Source organism: Saccoglossus kowalevskii, chromosome 3 (assembly GCF_978046115.1).
Source record: "Saccoglossus kowalevskii chromosome 3, keSacKowa6.1, whole genome shotgun sequence".
Classification (NCBI taxonomy): Eukaryota; Metazoa; Hemichordata; class Enteropneusta; family Harrimaniidae; genus Saccoglossus; species Saccoglossus kowalevskii.
In genome coordinates, this window is record NC_140643.1 from 7,688,001 (window position 1) to 7,701,634 (window position 13,634).

The window sequence follows — 13,634 nt, forward strand, 5'->3', positions numbered from 1 at the left end:
AAATCTGTTGAATGGTAATTGAGAAACAAGTGAAAATGCTTAAAATTGGGTGATTAAAATGCAGATCGTCAATATGCACTGTCAGCATCCTTTATTTTATGTTTTGTTATATTACCACAAACCCTTCAAATGGAAGTGTGCATGGAATCATGGGAAGAAACTGTGCGCATTGTGATAACTGTCATAAAGGTGATTGACAGGTCATACTTGTTTCAACTCTGGAAGGTCAGTGTGTTCTACCAGGTGTGCTTGTAATTTACATAACAAAGGGTGTTTACAACTTTGAAAGGAGAATTGGAATCTACCAGGTGTGTTGTTATTTGAATAACAACGGGTGTTTATGATCTACTGAGTTGCCTACGTGACACAGCTGCTAGCAAGATTACATTCTGATTGGCTCATGTGGAAACCAAGGTGGTGACACTGAATCATGCCTATAAATTGGACAGACCACGGTTACTAAAAAACCGTGGACAGACTAAAGACAGTTTGGGTCGATCATTTCAACTTGGTGTCCGTCACTTCAACTTGCTTTCCTGTGTGTTCTGCTACGATACGATATTACAGGCTACAACCATCATTCTGTGAGACTTGTATGAACTGCTCTGCGATCTCCTGCTTTCAGCGGTGCCCTCCAGAATACCAGCGTTCCTCTGCAAGCAAGACTTCTGTTTTTCTCCATTGTTGTGTTGAAGAAGCCATTGACTGTCGTTCAATAATACATCCTGGAACTGAGTTATCACCAATGCACACTTCCCTAAGCAATTCCCTATTTTAGTGAATTTATTCATTGTATTTTGCTGTGCTTTATTTCTTGTAATTATTTTGAGAGATATTAAAGCCAGGAGCTTTAACTCGATATTTTGGTGTATGTGTATTTCATTTCCAGTACTAATGTTTTGTCTACCCCATTCTAGCAGTGAAAAAAAAAACCTGTCTAGTGTGAGTTATGTGGGTGGCCCTCTCAATTGCGATAAGCAGGCCTTACACTGTGACAAGCACAAATTTCAACCAAAAACTAATCAGGTCTGTATCTATGTACCAGGTTTGTGTTTTTGTTTTACCAGACTGTCTTTGGTACCAAACGGTTGCATTGCTAAATTATGGCATGTTTGTTTCCAAAAGATCATGGTCATAACTTCTGGTTTAGAATATTCTGGATTGTAAATACAATATTTTGTTCAACTGAAATGACGGCAGGACTCCAGAAGGAGTACCTACACTTAATGCAATTGTTTTTTAATTATGCTAATTTATTCATGACGTAGCAGTTTCTGTGCTCATGAATATTCATTAATTTGTGGGTCAATACATTCTAAAAGGGGCGATATATTATTTTTGGGGGAAGAGTTAGAAAGGGGGATTAGCAATCCCTAGGGGGTCAATACAAAAGAAGGGACCCATTTGGAGAGCAGCATTGATCCTCGCGTCTGTTGTTGCACATGACCTGCAGCTGTCAACTGTGTTCATACTTCGACTGGCTTCCATGTGAGGTAGTTTCTTGTGTTCTGTTTTTCTGATTTGAGTTCTTGATATACAGAAGTTGCTGTTTATGTTTTTTTTCTTTCATATCTTGTCTTGTAGGAGTGTCAATGTTTTCACTAGCATTCAAAAATCGTACTAACCGTACTGGATTCAAACCAGCAATTTCTCACATTGCCTACATTGTTCATATCCACTGAACCATACGGGTAGACATGCAAATGAATGATCTGTTTTCATATTAAGCTTTATTGCTAATTAGTGTTTGCGAAAAATAAAAGGCAGGCATGGGAATTGAACCCAGGTCCTCCTGATCACTGTGTAGACAACTGAACCACAAGACCACAATTGATTGACTGGATGTGTTTGCATTTGATAAGACTATATAGTGTGTATATATATAGAAATACAACATATTTCTATTATTGAGTTACAATTGTCCAAAAAATTGCCAATGTTGTGTTTTTACTCGTGTAAACTATATGCATGCCATAACCCGTTAGTGTACATCTTGCCAATTGGGTGTTTGCCATTTGCATTGCCCATACATGACCCGACCCTAACCCTAATGCCAAGACACGTTCCTGTTAATAATTCCGTTGCCCATACCTGACCCGACCCTAACCCTAATGCCAAGACATGTTCCTGTTTATAATTGCTCAATAATGATACTCTGTTGTGCACAGTCTGCGGGTAAGTTGCATTGATGTCAACTGATTAAACAAGTCTCGTTTAAGTAATTTCCACTATTAACAAGTGGTTAAATTGTGACAATAAATGTGTGGACAAATATTTGAGATTAATTTTGTGTGTAGACAGACTGAGTAGACAACTCTCGTTTAATTATTTTACACCATTACAAGTTGTTAAATTGAGAGAATAAATGTCTCAACAAATATTTAATACTTAGTTTGATGTAGACAGCTCTCGTTTGATTAATTCTCACAATTACAAGTTGTTAAATTGAGAGAATAAATGTATGGACAAATATTTTAGACTTATTTTGGTGTAGACAGCTCTTGTTTAATTATTTTACACCATTACAAGTTGTTAAATTGAGAGACTAAATGTGTGGACAAATATTTGAAACTTATTTTGGTGTAGACAACTCTCACTTGATTAATTCCAACAATTACAAGTTCTTAAATTGACAGAATGAATGTATGGACAAATATTGACCATTATATTTGTGAGTAAATACCTGTTGTTTAATTAATTTCCACCTCTACAAAGTTGTTAAATTGAGAGAATAAATGTGTGGATAAATATTTGATACTTATTTAGGTGTAAGAACTCGTGTTTGACCAACTTCCACCATTGCAAGTTGTTAAAATAATGAAATAAATATACTTGTATCATTGGATATTTGATTTAATTGTGAAACTTTCTAACAAAATGTTAACTGCTGGCTTCGAACCCTCAATCAACAATTCCGCAGACACAGTATAAATTCCACAACACCACAGAAGATATTCGTCTGTAGCCTGAATTGTTTTCGTAATATAGGGAACGCCATCGACACTTTAACAAAACTTACCTTGACTTGGGTCTTGTTTATCTCTTGTCACAATCTTGAAACTGTTGAACAAATTGCACGTCGTCTAGTTTAAGACGCAAGTTATTTTATTATTTATTCATTCAGTTTTGTATGGTGGAGTTTTGTGAGGTTTATTATTTTTTCGCGACGTTCTTTGTTTACTTGTTTATGGTTTGAGAGATTTCAGTTTATTTGATTTACGTTTTTACGGTAGCTCTGAGCGGGACTCGAACCCACTGTCTTTTCAAGCTAATTTTGTTTTATTTTGATGGCACGCTTGTGTACCACGCCACGACGTTGGTCATTAAGTGGTGTTCATTTGAACGGAAAAGCCAAAACGATTGCTGGTTTCTGATTGCTTCGGTTCTGGTGAGTGTGTATCTAGTGTGATTTGAACCTGTGTCGTTTGTATTGGGCGTTTTTTTATTTCCCATGTTGGCTACGTCGTAATATGCAACCACTTCCCATTTTATTGTGATTTTGAGTGTTGAATGATGACGTCTTCCTCACCCGTCACGCCATGACCCAATTTCAACCACACGGCCATTTTGCAACACAGTGCGTGACCCTATGAGTCACTCGACTGACTATATGAGCGTTCTGTTCAACTGTTAAGCTAGGATTTATTACCGTTATTATCATTATATTGTCACGTGATTTGTTTTACCTTATGTGTAATGTCTTAAGTATCTTTATTGTAATTTGTATATACCAATTCGTATATACCGAGGAAACGCCGCTGATTGAAGGTCATGTATTTTGTGACGTCACTAATTCGTGTGTAGGTACGGCTTCTAGATCCGTGTCGGCTGGAATTTTAAACAAGAATAATGTACAATATTACCCAGTGACTACAGCCCATATGTTTATGTACATAATCATGAACATCCTATGACTGTAAAACTATCACATAATCATGAACATCCTATGACTGTAAAACTATCACGTAATCAATCATCAGGCTTGCCTGTCTGAAGGCATAATATATATGGTTGGAGGTCAAACTGGCCTCATATGGTTGGAGGTCAAACTGGCGTCATATGGTTGGAGGTCAAACTGGCCTCATATGGTTGGAGGTCAAACTGGCCTCATATGGTTGGAGGTCAAACTGGCCTCATATGGTTGGAGGTCAAACTGGCCTCATATGCAAAGAGACAACAGTTCGCCGTTGATATGTACGTTTGTGGCTGCACAATTCATAAGTGGCCGCTGTAAAAACAATCATGTAATCAATCATTTAGCTTGTATTCAATTTGTTCCGTGTTACAGGCCAAACTTAATATGAAGTCTGAGGCACGGCACGAAATTGTACATGGAAGGGCGAGATCTGCTTACCAGCCTCGCACTAAACGCGCGACCTTACGGACACGTATAGTTATCTGCGGGAGCATATACAATTACATCGGGGGGGGGGGGGCGGAGTGTTAGGTCAGGGAAACCCAAGGAATTGTTATTCATTATAACTGAGCAATTCAAACAAACATCTGTACTCCAAGCACAGCGCTCATTCTGATTTCTTTTTCCTTTCTGGACTATTTATAATTAATTCACTTACCTATCTTGTGTTTTTTCTTTTTCGACTTTTTCTCACCACCTTTCGAGCTTGAGTCGGAATCTGAACTGCTGGAAGACGATGACGAAGATGACGAACTGGACTTACTAGAAGATACATGTAACGCTATATCGTCCAGAACGTCCTCCAACACAATTTCGATGTTTTGTTGCTCTTCGTCCGACATCACTAGCTGGGCTACAAACCAGCACTATATGTGCTTCTATTGGATTCCCGCTGCTAAATCGACGTATATGCGACAACAGACACGTAGAATGCCAAGTTTTGACTAACGAGTCGACAAGTTCCGATATGGGTGTGAATGCGTACAAAACATGCGCAGAACCCAGAACCAGCAGACGAAGGTGAAAGTTGAGAAGCAGACGATGTTGAAACTGGAAAATAATTGTTCTTACAGTCAGAAAGGAGACACACACAAATGGCGATGTCACAAGGGGCGATTTGTGCGTCAGAGTAATGAATTATCAGACTTCCTTGGCTACGCTGCATGGTACCTTTTCGCAAATGATGCAAATTAATTGGTCAAACTTTTATGATCATTCCAAACCACTCTTTAAAAACATAGGTATATTAAATATATATGATCTTTGTATATTACAAACAGGAATGTTAATTTTTGATCTTAAAAATAATAATCATGCGAGATGTGTGCTAGATTATTTTGACCCAATTCAGCACTCGCACAGTACAAGATCTGTAGAAAACGCAAACTTTTTTGTAGAATGGAAACGTTTAACTCAAAGTCAACACAGTGTAATTTATAGTAGTACCTTATTCTGGAACTCATTGCCAGTGTCATTAAAAATATTACCTCTCGATACACATTTTAACAAGGTCTTAAAAAGTATCTCTGTAATAAATAACCTAGTATTGACTTATGTAACAATTGTCACTCTCTTGACTTTTATGACATATTTATGATCAGTTTTAAGTATTCTTATATACATTACATTTGAATATTTGTAAGAATATTTCTGATAATTTGACTAGTTTATAATTAGGGTAGAGACATGATGTTTTACTAGCTCTGTCAGCATCATTTATTTCAGGTTTTTGTCATATTACCTCAAACCCTGCAAATGGAAGTGTGCATGAAATCATAGGAAGAAACTGTGCGCATTGTGATAACTGTCATAAAGGTGATTGACAGGTCATACTTGTTTTCAACTCTGGGAGGACAGTGGGTTCTACCAGGTGTGCTTGTAATTTACATAACAAAGGGTGTTTACAACTTTGGAAGGAGAATTGGAATCTACCAGGTGTGTTGTTATTTGAATAACAACGGGTGTTTATGATCTACTGAGTTGCCTACGTGACACAGCTGCTAGCAAGATTACATTCTGATTGGCTCATGTGGAAACCAAGGTGGTGACACTGAATCATGCCTATAAATTGGACAGACCACGGTTACTAAAAAACCGTGGACAGACTAAAGACAGTTTGGGTCGATCATTTCAACTTGGTGTCCGTCACTTCAACTTGCTTTCCTGTGTGTTCTGCTACGATACGATATTACAGGCTACAACCATCATTCTGTGAGACTTGTATGAACTGCTCTGCGATCTCCTGCTTTCAGCGGTGCCCTCCAGAATACCAGCGTTCCTCTGCAAGCAAGACTTCTGTTTTTCTCCATTGTTGTGTTGAAGAAGCTATTGACTGTCGTTCAATAATACATCCTGGAACTGTGAGTTATCACCAATGCACACTTCCCTAAGCAATTCCCTATTTTAGTGACTGTATTCAGTGTATTTTCTGTGCTTTATTTCTTGTAATTATTTTCAGAGGTATTAAAGCCAGGAGCTTTAACTCTATATTTACGTATATATGTATTTCATTTCCAGTACTATTGTCTTGTCTACCCCAATCTAGTAGTGAAAGAACCCCCTGTGCGGTGTGAGTTCTGTGGGTGGCCCTCTCAATTGCGATAAGCAGGCCTTACACTGTGACAAGCTCTTTTTGAGCTATTTATCATGTTCCACACCATAATGACAAAGCACTATGTATTAAGCAAGTACCCTTTTGTGTTTACTTTATGGTGAAATAAAATATACAATTGTTTTTCAAAAAAACGAAATTTGCAATTTATGTCTCAATATTTTGCGCAGTGAACAGTACGTATAGTTATAATATAGATTATTTGCAAAGTTTCAAAGATTGTTTCTCTACAAAACCCATTACCCATTAAAATAACTTGTGTCTAAATTATGAGCGATAAATTAGTGTATCACAAACCAATAACAACTTGTATATTTTACACTGCAGTTATACCCACCCAGTGTTTCTTGACCAATGAGAAAATGCTCCATTGCAGGACTTTGTTTACACTAAATGCTCTGTTCTCAGAAATTGTCCTCGGACTTTGATAGTTACGTGCTACGGGTGATAGAATGGACACGTTGAACTATATCTAGAACACGATGCCGGTCATCGACTTTTGCAAATCGGCAATGACGTCATTCAAAAGACATCTCTTCCAACCACAAATCTTCCATATCGTTCAGAAGTTCTTAGAACACTTCATAGCTACACGTTATATGATATATATGGACAGAGAGCGGCAATACAAACCATAGCCGCATGGATATAATTATGGATATAGTGTTAGTATTCTTTTTTTATGAAAAAGAACAGGTTATTGCAATTTTGCAAGGCCAGACTCGACAAAGTGAGCAGCCTCTCAGTGGACATGACAACCAATTCTGAGTACCTCGAATACAAAACGCACGCATCTTTGGGACGTTTTCTCTGTGGTCGCGCATTGCATCACGGGGAAAAGGTCGATATAGTCGGCATTTTCACAAGCGAAGAACTGATCGACGTTTTCTGAGTGTGTTTCATCAGGTATCAATTTGTAAGAAGTTGTTCAAAATATGTTGAAATATTTGAGAGTGCAAATGTCAATCTTATTATAACTAAAATAGAGTTCCACTCGCTCTAGTCGCTGAAAAACGTGAAATAAAAATAATCTCACCATTTTTAGTGGACAGAAAAATAAATGGAAATTATCTTAACTTGGTCCCATAACTGAACCAACACAGGAAAAACAGAATGCTGAATTAAAAAAAAATATTTTCCCGGAAAAATAGCAGTTTATATGAGCAAATAGTTCCTATTTCAGATTCTCGGCCGAGCGAGGGTAGTAGAGTTGTATTTCCAACATTACTGGTATGTTTTGAGGTTTAATATAATGGCCAACCAGTATTCCATACATTTTGATGTGTTCCAGTGACGTGTAAAAATGTGCAACATAAGTTTGAATAGAGACTACAAATTTAACGCCAAAAAGACGTTGAATACTGCATTTCTATAATTTTATTAGGTGAAAATACAGAATGACAGACATGACGCTTCATTGCATGTTATATTGTCATTCGTCGCAAAACATCGTTGACTGTGCGTGGTTTGTACTGCAGAACACAAAACATCGTTGACTGTGCGTGGTTTGTACTGCAGAACACAAAACATCGTTGACTGTGCGTGGTTTGTACTGCAGAACACAAAACATCGTTGACTGTGCGTGGTTTGTACTGCAGAACACAAAACATCGTTGACTGTGCGTGGTTTGTACTGCAGAACACAAAACATCGTTCACTGTGCGTGGTTTGTACTGCAGAACACAAAACATCGTTCACTGTGCGTGGTTTGTACTGCAGAACACAAAACATCGTTGACTGTGCGTGGTTTGTACTGCAGAACACAAAACATCGTTCACTGTGCGTGGTTTGTACTGCAGAACACAAAACATCGTTCACTGTGCGTGGTTTGTACTGCAGAACACAAAACATCGTTGACTGTGCGTGGTTTGTACTGCAGAACACAAAACATCGTTCACTGTGCGTGGTTTGTACTGCAGAACACAAAACATCGTTCACTGTGCGTGGTTTGTACTGCAGAACACAAAACATCGTTCACTGTGCGTGGTTTGTACTGCAGAACACAAAACATCGTTCACTGTGCGTGGTTTGTACTGCAGAACACAAAACATCGTTCACTGTGCGTGGTTTGTACTGCAGAACACAAAACATCGTTCACTGTGCGTGGTTTGTACTGCAGAACACAAAACATCGTTCACTGTGCGTGGTTTGTACTGCAGAACACAAAACATCGTTCACTGTGCGTGGTTTGTACTGCAGAACACAAAACATCGTTCACTGTGCGTGGTTTGTACTGCAGAACACAAAACATCGTTCACTGTGCGTGGTTTGTACTGCAGAACACAAAACATCGTTGACTGTGCGTGGTTTGTACTGCAGAACACAAAACATCGTTGACTGTGCGTGGTTTGTACTGCAGAACACAAAACATCGTTGACTGTGCGTGGTTTGTACTGCAGAACACAAAACATCGTTGACTGTGCGTGGTTTGTACTGCAGAACACAAAACATCGTTGACTGTGCGTGGTTTGTACTGCAGAACACAAAACATGGTTGACTGTGCGTGGTTTGTACTGCAGAACACAAAACATGGTTGACTGTGCGTGGTTTGTACTGCAGAACACAAAACATGGTTGACTGTGCGTGGTTTGTACTGCAGAACACAAAACATCGTTGACTGTGCGTGGTTTGTACTGCAGAACACAAAACATCGTTGACTGTGCGTGGTTTGTACTGCAGAACACAAAACATCGTTGACTGTGCGTGGTTTGTACTGCAGAACACAAAACATCGTTCACTGTGCGTGGTTTGTACTGCAGAACACAAAACAATCGTTGACTGTGCGTGGTTTGTACTGCAGAACACAAAACATCGTTGACTGTGCGTGGTTTGTACTGCAGAACACAAAACATCGTTGACTGTGCGTGGTTTGTACTGCAGAACACAAAACATCGTTGACTGTGCGTGGTTTGTACTGCAGAACACAAAACATGTCGACCCGGAAGTTTGAAAGTGGTTGCAGCCAGACAGACGTGCAGAACAGAACAGACGTGCAGTATTCGAGGTACTGAGAATATACAAGTTATAAATACGGATTTGTGTCTATAGATTACATTTCTATAGTAACATATAGGTTTCTATAGACAAACATGTCTATGTGTTTGTAAACTTGTAGGTAGGTTTTCAAATTCTATATATTTAGTTTCTATGTGTCTTCATGTATGCTAACCTACAGATTGAAGTATATATTGTCAAAGTAATCAGTAAGATTCCATTGATACAAATAGGTTTATGTGGGTATCACTATATGTTATAAATGGCAGTTTTGTCAGTTATATCTACAGGTTTCTGTACACTTCATTGAATATGTTATACTTCGACTGTAATGTAATCGATTGTTTTCTATAAATCACAAAGTTTGTTGACTGGTCATACCAGTGTATATACCAGTAACTGTGATTGTGTTCAGTTTTAAATTAAGACAATGACACACATTACTAGGTAATTGAACATATACATAATAATGAAATTTTGGAACTTTGTAAGAATTGAACAATTGTGAACTAGACACATAGATATCCATAATTTGCATGATTGTATGAACATTTCTTTTACAATCTTGTATTATCGTCGCGATAACCCATTTGAATATCTTCATACAAGTTATTATAATTTATGAGTACAATTGGTACTTGACACAGGATTTTCTTTTAAATATATTAAAGGCAATATCTTTGTCATGATTTATTATCGGCTGCAGAGGCAAATATATAACATATATAACGTTAAATGCATATTATACTGGCATTTTATTGATATTTTAAAAATATTTTGTTCTCGTGTCAAGCGCCCATGGTACAATATATATTCTACTTTTGTTCACAGAAGCAAATTGATCTTTTCTACAGGACCATACAAGTAACTATGAGATCCATTAGTAAACATGCGTCAGAGGCGCAGGTGGGTGCTCTGTCGGAGGCGCACCTCTATATGGACGCCATTACTGCAGTGTTTTGTGGGATATGTTTGGATTAGTAACGGCGCTTTTAGTGGATGTTCTTCTGAAACAGAACACCAAACAGTATAACAAAGAAACTGTAATATATGATTTTATTTTCATCAGAGTACAGTGATATCATCTCGTATAAAGTATTTACATTAAAGGGCGGTGGTCGTCGCTTCGCGTCCTGCTCGACGTATACAACTCGTGTAAAATATATTTGTTGTTTACATGAAATTCACCGCCCTTAAGTTGCAAACCAGCCATTATTTTATTAAATAATTCAGCATATAGCAAAAATGTTGACATGATCCTGTTCCTCTTGTCTCACCCAATCGTTGTTTTAGTGTTCACAAAAGCGCCACAGTCAACAAATTTAGATTCAATGCGAAGCTACTTACAAGAGTGCGCCTGATTGGCTGCCCGATCATCTATCAGTCAGACCAATCAGAAAGTAGCTTCTTTTTTGACAGTATTTTTCGACGTGTCTAATTCTGCCTCGTATATACGGTTCGACTCAACTTCAATATTAATGAAGTAACTGTTACAAGTGACAACTCATGTCATTGATAAATTTTGTTTTATTAGAGAACAGAATATAACACCAGTAGTATCGGACATGACCGTCATACCCCGAGACAATGACTAGAACCCAATGCTGTGATTTTATTCGTTCTTGTAAATATAAGCTTTGGTAATTAAAAACGTCAGTAATGTAAACTGGTTGTAAAAAATGATTTCATGTTCATATATTGTCATGCTCTCGCCTACCACTCGGGACTAAGTGTTGAACGACACCTTATTCAATAGATATATGTATATCTCGATCGGGATAAATATATCTGTATCCGCAAATTTTGGCCGATGGGAAGGAATATCTCAACCTGGATAGAAAATACATCGTGAGGTAGAAAAATAATTCCCAGGACCACCTATGTTTTTGCTTGTCTCCAGGAGAGGGACGAACTTGTTTCAATATAAGTAAATACAGCTCAGACTTCCTAATTCAGCCACTACATACATTATTTAATATAATCCTAGACTCGGGTATTTATCCAGATTGGAACATTAGTATTATGTCTCATATCTTCAAAAAAGGAGATAAAACTGACCCAGAAAATTATAGAGGAATAACTGTTTCTAGTTGTGTAGGTAAAACTTTTTGTAGTATAATTAACACTAGAATTAGTCAATATACTGAAGATAATAACATTATAAACAATAACCAGGCAGGATTCCGTAAGAGATATCGTACTACAAATCAGATATTTGTATTGAAAACTATTGTCAACAAATATTTGAAATCAACGGGAAAATTGTACTCGTGTTTCATAGACTTTCGAAAAGCATTCGATAAAATCTGGAGACGGGGGCTTTTCTATAAATTACTTAATAATGGTAAAATTTATAACATCATAAAAATATGTATTTAAATACAAAATCAAGTATTCGTTTCAAAAATAAAATAACACCCATATTTGAAACGACCAATGGTGTCAGGCAGGCTTGTGTCATTAGCCCAATGCTTTTTAATTTGTTTGTTAATGACTTAAATAATTCACTAGAAGATTAATCATTAGATCCGGTTACATTGAATAACTGTAAAATAAGTTCCCTACTCTATGCATGCAGATGATCTAGTGTTAATATCTGAAACAAAAAATGGTCTACAAAATGCACTAAATAGTTTAGAAGTTTATTGTCATAAATGGAAACTCCAGGTAAATCTGAAAAAAACAAAAGTTGTTATTTTCAGACGAGGAACACTTGAAAAGACAGAAACATTTCATTATAATGAACAAAATATTACGTGTATAGATATGTACAACTACCCGAGTATAAATATAAAGTCAAATGGCTGCTACACTGAAGCCAAACAAAATTTAGCAGATAAAGCAGCCCGAGCAATGTATGCATTGAAACAGTTCCTACCACCAGAAACAAATTGTACAACTTTCATCCATTTTTTTAAAAGGTGTATTCAACCAATATTCTTGTATGGATCTGAAATCTGGGGCCATGAAATTCAAGATTACAACAAATGGGACAAAACAATAACAGAAAAAACACAATTGAATTTTTATAAACAACTACTAGGACTGAACAAATTTGTGGCACAAATTGCATGCAGAGCCGAAGTAGGAGAATTCCCACTCTTAGTAGATATTCAGATCAATTAAATAAAATACTGGACTCGTATCAGTAAATTACCAGACAATAATATCACAAAACAAGCATACCTTGCACAAGAAACAATGGTACTCTTCAATACAAAAAATGATGAACAACATGAACTTTTCACGAGAACAACAGAATGATTTGTTAACAAAACATATACAGCAAATTGACAAAGTTGTCAAACAAAAATACATAAGGAAAAATATAACTGAAAAAACAAAACTGAGAACTTATGAAAAATTCAAAGACTCTTATAATTTTGAAAAATACTTAGATGTTTTGAATTTGAAACAAAGACAAAGACAAAATATGCAACCCAAAATACCTACTGAAAATAAAATTTGCAAACAATGTTCACAGAATGAAATAGAAGATGAACTGCACTTTGTTATGAAATGTCCACAATATAAATGAATAAGACAACAAATCATACAAGACATTACATTTTCACAAGAAACACAGAATGATCTCCAGAACTTGAATTTCTTGATGACTTCAAAAGATGATGTAATAATAAATAAGATTGGCAACTATATTCATAACTCATTTCAATCAAGAAATGAAAATGCCATTTGATATGTAACACTTGCTTTATCCTTTATAACAACCTTCTTTCTTTTTGTAGTAGTAGTTATCACAACTAATCTTTATTGCTATTACCTGATAGAAACATTGTATTTCTAAGGATGCAATAAAGTTATTATTATTATTAATATTATATGTGCCGCGTTGTAATAAAACATGCCAACGCGATTTAAGGCAAAATGTTCCGATCGGGATACAAAACACTATTGATACCCGTATATCCCATTCTATTCGATAGTTAGACCTCATTGCCTAAACTCATAATTGAAAATGTTTATAGATGTTAAATCACAAACAAACTAACCGACCATCGTGTTAATATATGTACAGCTGAACGACCCACTGTATATCGAATCCTATCAAGACGATTCCCAACTTTGGATTGATATTTCCAAAACATCACAA

At 36.7% G+C, this 13,634-nt stretch overlaps 1 protein-coding gene across 1 annotated transcript in view; it reads right to left on the reverse strand.

The window, feature by feature from the left end:
- Positions 1–5,725, reverse strand: part of LOC100366527 (protein SSUH2 homolog) — a 31,886-nt gene extending 26,161 nt beyond the window's left edge. The window contains exons 1-2 of the mRNA XM_085496717.1: positions 5,658–5,725; positions 4,575–4,966 (exon numbers count right to left, since the gene is read on the reverse strand). Of these exons, the coding sequence (XP_085352843.1) occupies positions 4,575–4,758 (184 nt within the window). The 5' untranslated portion in view covers positions 4,759–4,966; positions 5,658–5,725. The remainder of the gene's footprint in view (positions 1–4,574; positions 4,967–5,657) is intronic.
- Between the last annotated feature and the right edge of the window lie 7,909 nt (positions 5,726–13,634).